This window comes from Egretta garzetta, unplaced genomic scaffold (assembly GCF_000687185.1).
Source record: "Egretta garzetta isolate BGI_Z169 unplaced genomic scaffold, ASM68718v1 scaffold80, whole genome shotgun sequence".
Lineage (NCBI taxonomy): Eukaryota > Metazoa > Chordata > Aves > Pelecaniformes > Ardeidae > Egretta > Egretta garzetta.
Genome location: NW_009258214.1, coordinates 114,668 through 122,310, shown reverse-complemented (window position 1 = coordinate 122,310; position 7,643 = coordinate 114,668). Strand labels below are relative to the sequence as shown.

Below are 7,643 nucleotides of genomic sequence, written 5' to 3'. Positions count from 1 at the left end.
CAGGCTGGCCGGACCCCACCTGGAGAGAATGGGGATAAAAAAGTTAAACCTGTGGGATGAGATAAAGTCAGTTTAATAAAGAAGCAGAGGAAAAGAGTAACAACAATAATAACATCCGTGTGCTATCAACATTCTTCTGGTACTAAATCCAACACACAGCGCTCTGCCCACTACTGGGAAGAGAATTAACTCTGTCCCAGCTGAAACCAGGACACAGACTGATGTAGGAACGGTTTGACTGATGACATTCCTTTGTGGAAAACATCATCACAAGTGGGGGAAAAGAACCCCAAACCAAACCCAAGGAGAAAGGGTTTTTGTTTTTCCCCAGCAGAGTGTGGTTCTCCATGGTGGGTGTCAATGTTCCCCTCTGGACACCGACATTCTTGACCCTTAACAAAAAGGACACCCGGACAGGGACAGGCAGGGGGTGGCTTTCCCTGAGCAGGGCAGGGCTGGCATCTCATCCTGACCCAGAGGCCATTGAGCTGAAGTGGGATTCGGTTCCCCCTATGCACCCCACAGACCCGATGAAGCTGAGAATCCTCCTGTCTCAGCTCAGATGTGCAGAGAGGAGCTGTCAGCGCGTGAGCCCCTGCTCTGGGACCCTCACTGTGTTCAGTGGGAACCCAGGTGCTCACGTCCAGGTGCTTTGTGAGGACCGAGGTGCCAGAGGTGGTCCAAGGTGTGTGCAAGTGTCTGCAAGCTCTGATGGGAAATGTCTGAGCATGCCCGCCTCCTCCCTGAGCATCCCCTGAGGGCCATAGTGGGATGGAGATCTCCTTGCCCACCACAGTGACACCAGACCTTTGGGGCACTGGAATGTGCCTGAGCCCCCCTGAGCTGATCAACCCATGGAGTGCCCCAGGAGGAGACCCAGGTCTCTCTCCCCACTGTACTCACTGGAGCTCCCGTCACTATGAATCAAAGACACATCCATGTCCCTGCACTGAAGACTTTTATTTCAGGGCTCTCATTGCAGGGTCATTAAAAAAAACCCAAACCAAACATCATCTATTGCCGTGCCTGGGTGCCAAACACAGCTCCACTCATCGGGCAAACCCAGCATGGAGCTTCCAGGAAAGCCATGCCCTGTTGGAGCTGGTGTGGGGTGGACGCCGCAGGGCCTCCCACAGGAGCCCAGTGACTCTGTGCCACCGCCTGAATGACGACACCGTGGCGCAGACGCAAGGCCCGTGCGACCTACAGCTGGGGTGATGCAGGGCTGGGAGGCAGATCAGAGCAGGGGCCCTCCCCTCTGCCCGTGCTCTCAGCCCTGGACTGTTCTCCTCTCACTGAACCTCTGCTCACCTGCCTGAGGCAAAGAAGATGGGAGTTGGTAAAAATAAATCACAGACTCATGGACTCAGAGACTCATAGAATCATTGAATCATGGAACAGTCTGGGTTGGAAAGGCACCTTTAAAGACCATCCAGTCCAACCCCCCCGCAGCGGGCAGGGCCATGTTTCACTAGATCAGGTTGCTCAGAGCCCTGTCCAAGCTGACCTTGAACACTTCCAGGGGTGGCGCATCCAAAACTTCTCTGGGCAACCTGTTCCAGTGTCTCATCACCTTCACCATAAAAAATTTCTTCTAATGTCCAATCTAAATCCACCCTCTTGTATTTTAAAACCGTTAGCCCTTGTCCTAACCCTACAGGTCCTGGTACAAAGTCTCTCCATCTCATCAGCCTCCTCTACATACGCAGGACAGGTCTGCTGTTGCGGATCCTGATTTAGAATCCTGATAACTGTGCCAATTTTTCACAGAGCGGTGATTTAGGCTGCTTCAAGAACCACTGCCAAAGGCAGCAGCAAACATGGTTTTATTGAAACTTAACAAGTTCGAAAGCGAGGTTCACTCCATTCCTCACTGCACAGAGCACACAACAGTGATTCAAGGTTACCAACACAGAATCAAAGTTACCGATGCAAAAATCAAAGTTGCCAATGCCAAATCCCAGTACCCTGTGATACAAGGTTGTCTGCGATATCCCTCACTTCCCAAAGGCCTGCAGTTGGTCAGAGGCCTCTCAGCCTCAAGGAGCAACCTTGAGAGGTGTCCCAGCTCAAGGGGAGATCACTGCCATGCGGCCAGGCTGCTTAGCAGGGAGAGGTCAGAGAAGGCTCCCTGAGGCTGTCGTATTGATGGGATAAAGTGTTTGGCCTATAGCCAAATTACATGTGATAAAAAAGGTCTGCCAGAGACTCTTTGTTCCTTGATAAATGAGTCTTGGAGGAACCAGCTGCTATTCATTGTGAATTCCATGGTGGATGTTCCGGTTTCCAAGCCCAGATGTCTCAAATGCTCACCATGTCATACTCTTCCTTTGTGGGTTCTCAGGGAACAGATTGGAACTGGAGAAGTTCTTGGCCCAGTTACGGCTTTGGCCTTTACCTGCTTTGGAGCCTGAACCAAAATACCACTGCTTTTGTCAAGGAGTCAAGTGCATCTGTCACAAGGACTTGGCTCCCTCCCATGCCTGCCACAAATGATGGGTGGTGAGATTCCTCTTGCCTCAGTTCAGGTGTGCACACAATACAGTCCTCTGAAGGCTGGAAGAAATCACGTCACTCCTGTCTTCAGGAAGGGTCTACTGGGCTTGCATGGCAAGGTTTTGGCAGCAGGGTGGCTTCTGTGAGAAGCTGCTAGATGCTTCCCCTATGTCTGATCGAGCCAGTGCCAGCCAGCTCCATGATGGACCCACCGCTGGCCAAGGCTGAGTCAATCAGCCACAGTGTTAGCACCTCTGTGATAACAAATTTAAGAAAGGGAAAAACAACCAACTCTGTGTAATTGTAGCCAGAGAGAGGAGTGACAATATGTGAGGGGAACAGCCCTGCAGAGGCTGAGGGCACTACAGCAGGAGGGGAGGAGGTGCTCAAGTCACAGAATCACAGAATCACAGAATGGTAAGGGTTGGAAGGGACCTCAGGAGATCATCTAGTCCAACCCCCCTGCTAAAGCAGGCTCACCTAGAGCATGCTACACAGGACTTCATCCAGGCGGGCTTTGAATATCTCCAGAGAAGGAGACTCCACAACCTCCCTGGGCAGCCTGTTCCAGTGCTCTGCCACCCTCAGAGTGAAGAAGTTCTTCCTCATATTCAACTGAACCCTCTCGTGTTTCAGTTTGCATCCATTGCCCCTAGTCCTGTCGCTGGACACCACTGCAAACAGACTGCTTCCGTCCTCTTGACTTCCGCCCTTAAGATATTTGTATGCGTTGATGAGATCCCCTCTCAGTCTTCTCTTCTTCAGGCTGAACAAGCCCAACTCTCTCAGCCTTTCCTCGTAGGGGAGATGCTCCAGTCCCTTTATCATCCTAGTAGCTCTCCTCTGGACTCTTTCTAGGAGTTCCTCGTCTTTCTTGAACTGGGGAGCCCAGAACTGGACACAGTACTCCAGATGGGGTCTCACCAGGGCAGAGTAGAGGGGGAGGAGAACCTCCCTCGACCTGCTGGCCACACTCCTCTTAATACACCCCAGGATACCATTGGCCTTCTTGGCAACAAGGGCACATTGCTGGCTCATGGTCAGCTTATTGCCCCCCAGGACTCCCAGGTCCCTCTCAGCAGAGGTGGCATTGCTCAAGGAACAACGTCAGGGCCGATCCTGTTCAGCATCAGCATCATCAGTTACCAGCACAAGGGGCGGAAGGCACGAAGCTTGCTCTGTGTCTGATAGACCCAATGCCAGCTGGCTCCCAGGTGGAGATGCTGCTGGCCAAGGCAGAGCCACTCAGTGATGGTGGTAGCACCCCTGGGATACCATTTTTAAGAAGGGAAAAAAAACCAAACCACCCTGCTGCGGAACAGTAGCTGAAGAGAAGTGAGAGAAAACAGCTCTGTAGACAGCAAGGTCAGTGAAGACAGATGGGAGGAGGTGCTCCAGGTGCCAGAGCAGAGTTTCCCCTGCAGACTGTGGTGGAGACCACGGTGAAGCAGGCTGTTCCCCTGCAGGACATTGAGGTCCACTGTGGAGCAGATCCCCACCTGCAGCCTGTGGAGGAGCCCATGTCTGAAGGAGGCTGTGACCCCATGGGAAGACTACTAGTGCAGGTTCCTGGCAGGACCTGTGGACCCATGGAGAGAGGAAGCCATGCTGGAGCAGCTTTCCTAGAAGGACTTGTGACCCACTGGGGGACCCACGCTGGAGCAGTCTGTTCCTGAAAGGCTGCACCCCATGGAAAGGACCCATGCTGGAGCAGTTCATGGAAGACTTCATCCCATGGGAGGGCCCCTATGACGAAGCAGGGGAAGAATGTGAGGAGACCTCCCCCTGAGGAGGAAGGAGTGGCAGAAACAATGTCTGATGAACTGACCACAACCCCCATTCCCCAACCCCTGTGCAGATCGGGGGGAGGAGGTAGAGAAAATTGAGAGTGAACTTGAGAATGAAAGGAAGGGAGAAGTGGGGGGGGAAGTTCTTTTAAGATTGTTCTTATTTCTCAGTATCTTACTCTGACATTTGATTGGAAAGACATTATTTTAATTTCCCTGTATTGAGTCTGCTTTGGCTGTGACAGTAACTGCTGAGTGACCTCCCTGTCCTTATCTTGACCCATGGGTCTTTTGTTGTATTTTTCTCCCCTTGTCCAGCTGAGGAGGGGGAGTGTAGAGCGGTTTTGATGGACACCTGGCATCCAGCCAGGTTCAACCCACCACAGATGTAAAACATTTCCTTCCCTTTGAATGGTTTCCTTGGTTTATTTGTTGCTTCATGTTCAGCTTTTTGACATTTTCTGAGCTGTTCTGTCGTAATCAGGTGTTGTGGTTTAACCTGGCAGGCAGCTGAAATCCACACAGCCACATGCTCACTCCCTGCCTCCCTCAGTGGGATGGGGGAGAGAATTGGAAAAAAAAAAGATAAAACACATGGATTGAGATAAAGACAGATTAATGAAACAGTAGAGGAGAAAAAATAGTATGTACAGAATATACGAAACAAGTGATGCACAATGTAATTTGCTCAGCACCTGCTGACCGGTGCTCAACCCATGCCAAGCAGCGATCGCTCTTCCCCGGCCAAGTACCCCCGAGCATGATGTCATATGGTCTGGAATAGCCCTTTGGCCAGTTGGGGTCAGCTGTCCTGGCTGTGCCCCCTCCCAGCTTCTTCTGCAGCTGGTACAGACTGAGAAGCTGAAAAGTCCTTGATGGGTCTGAGCCCTGCTCAGCAACAACTAAAACATCAGTTTATTAACAACATCGTTCCCATACCAAATCCCCAGAACAGCACTGCGCCAGTCACCAGGAAGAAAATTAATTCTACCCCAGCAGAAACAAGGACCCAGCCCCATTGGTGTCTCCTGTATACCGGATCACTGCCCTCTTTCAGCACCAGCCCTGCCTTTCCCTTCTTCAGCCTCAGGCTCTAACACAGCAATTGAAGCTCTCCTCTTTGCTCTTGACTTTTCTTGCAGCCACCAACTGCAGGTGGTCACCCCCTGGCAGATGCTTTGTGGCCCTGGCAGTGCCCTGTCCTGTGCTGGCCCGGCCCTGCTGTCCCACACACGGTCCCATGGACCCAATATCCAGGCACAGCATGGCAAAGGGTGTATTTGGTGTGAGGAACAGTTTCTCTTGCATGATCTCCATGACCCCCCATTTGCCCTGTCCCCCTTCTGTTCCTCCTACTTCAGACAGCCTCCACCAGTCCCGGAACATACTCAGCCCTATCCACATCCCACATGGTGTTTTGATGATATCCCTGCTCTAGGATCCACCAGGATCTGGACAAGGAGAGAGGTCAAGCAGGGCTGGCCATTTCTCCAGTGCAGGCACTGAGCCCAGCAGCAGGAGTGAAAATGACCGTGCTGAAAACTCACCCATAAACCTGTGGAGAGCGGCCAGTGCTGGAAGTGGCTGAATACAGAGTCTACCAGAGAAATCTCACTCCGGTCCCATTCCCTAACACATCGCCCCATGCCCTCCTCTGTGTAGCGCATGGAGAACACAAGCAACAAGAGCCCAACCTCCAGACAGTGTCACGCAGGAGCCCCCCTTATATTACAGAGATGTGACAGGAGAGGCCAGCTGTGCCATTGGGCCAGACAGATGTACAAAGACCTCAGAGTCAGACAGACCATGGTTCATGCTGCTGGAGAAGTGGAGTGGCATGCAGACATCCTGGGGAAAGAATGATCACAGATAAAATGCCCAAAGCACAGGAGGTTCCCCAGATACAATGGACATAACTTGTGAGAAGACATGGGTGGATTATTGCTGCTGAAATACTACCCATGAAATCAGCTTCTTGAGTGCATCTTTGAGCTCCTGGTTCCTCATGCTGTAGATGAAGGGGTTCACTGTCGGAGGCACCACTGAATACAACACACTAACCACCAGATCCAGGGATGGGGAGGAGACAGAAGGGGGCTTCAGGTAGGCAAACATGCCAGTGCTGATATACGGGGAGACCACGGCCAGGTGAGGGAGGCACATGGAAAAGGCTTTGCACCGCCCCTGCTGAGAGGGGATCCTCATCACAGCCCTGAAGATCTGCACATAGGACAGCACAATGAAAACAAAACAAACAAAAGCTAAAGAAAAACTAACCACAAGAAGCCCAACTTCCCTGAGGTAGGCTTCTGCACAGGAGAGCTTGAGGATCTGGGGGATTTCACAGAAGAATTGGTCCAGGGCATTGCCCTTGCAGAGGGGTATGGAAAATGTATTGACAGTATGCAGGAAAGAATTGAGAAAAGCACTGCCCCAGGCAGCTGCTGCCATGTGGACACATCCTCTGCCTCCCAGGAGGATCCCGTAGTGCAGGGGTTTGCAGATGGCAACATAGCGGTCATAGGCCATGACGGAGAGAAGACAATACTCTGCTACTGTCAAGAATGTAAACAGAAAGAGCTGGGCAGCACATCCTGTGTAGGAGATGGTCCTGGTGTCCCACAGGGAATTGGCCATGGATTTGGGAACAGTGGTAGAGATGGAGCCCAAGTCAACAAGGGAGAGGTTGAGGAGGAAGAAGTACATGGGGGTGTGGAGGCGTTGGTTGCAAGCTATGGCAGTGATGATGAGGCCGTTTCCCATGAGGGCAGCCAAGTAGATGCCCAGGAAGAGCCAGAAGTGCAAGACCTGCACCTCCCGTGTGTCTGTGAACTCCAGGAGAAGGAACTGGGTGATGGAGCTGCTGTTGGACATCTGCTGCCTCTGGGCATGGGTGACTGTGGAAGGAGGAGAGCACACTGACAAGTTCAGGAAGTTTTCTCTGAGAAAATCTCTTCCCATCATCAACCACCACACCTTTGCATTCCCTACCTGGCCCACCCCACACCAAAACGCAAATTGCCTCCCTCCTGTTTGGCAGGACCTGTGCTCATCTTCCTGCCTGGAGCTGCAGTTTGTGCTTTCTGAGTCTGCTGTGAGGAGCAGGGCCTCTTCCTCTGCTCTCCCAAGGAGTCAGCCCTGTCCTACAGCGAGACAGCTGCATGGCAGGACTTGTGGCATTGGTGCCTGAGCTGCAGCTAAAACCCCAACCACAGAGAGTTTGAGGGGAAGAAGAAGGGCAGCAGAGGCAGTGAGGGCACCAGGAGACCTGACCCAGCGCTCCTGCCGAGGGAGAACAGGGAGAGACAGACAAGACCCCAAGACTTTCTCCTCCTTGGAAGCTGTGCTGCCAAGGCAGCA

At 52.3% G+C, this 7,643-nt stretch overlaps 1 protein-coding gene across 1 annotated transcript; it reads right to left on the bottom strand.

The window, feature by feature from the left end:
- Window positions 1–6,221: 6,221 nt before the first annotated feature.
- Window positions 6,222–7,169, bottom strand: LOC118451823 (olfactory receptor 14J1-like). The gene has a single exon (XM_035890184.1). The coding sequence runs from the start codon at window positions 7,155–7,157 to the stop codon at window positions 6,222–6,224; it is 936 nt and encodes a 311-aa protein (XP_035746077.1). The 5' UTR covers window positions 7,158–7,169.
- Window positions 7,170–7,643: the final 474 nt, after the last annotated feature.

Excerpts from the sequence above, each read along its gene's own strand:
- LOC118451823 (XM_035890184.1), bottom strand. The coding sequence starts at position 7,157 with ATGTCCAACAGCAGCTCCATCACCCAGTTCCTTCTCCTGGAGTTCACA.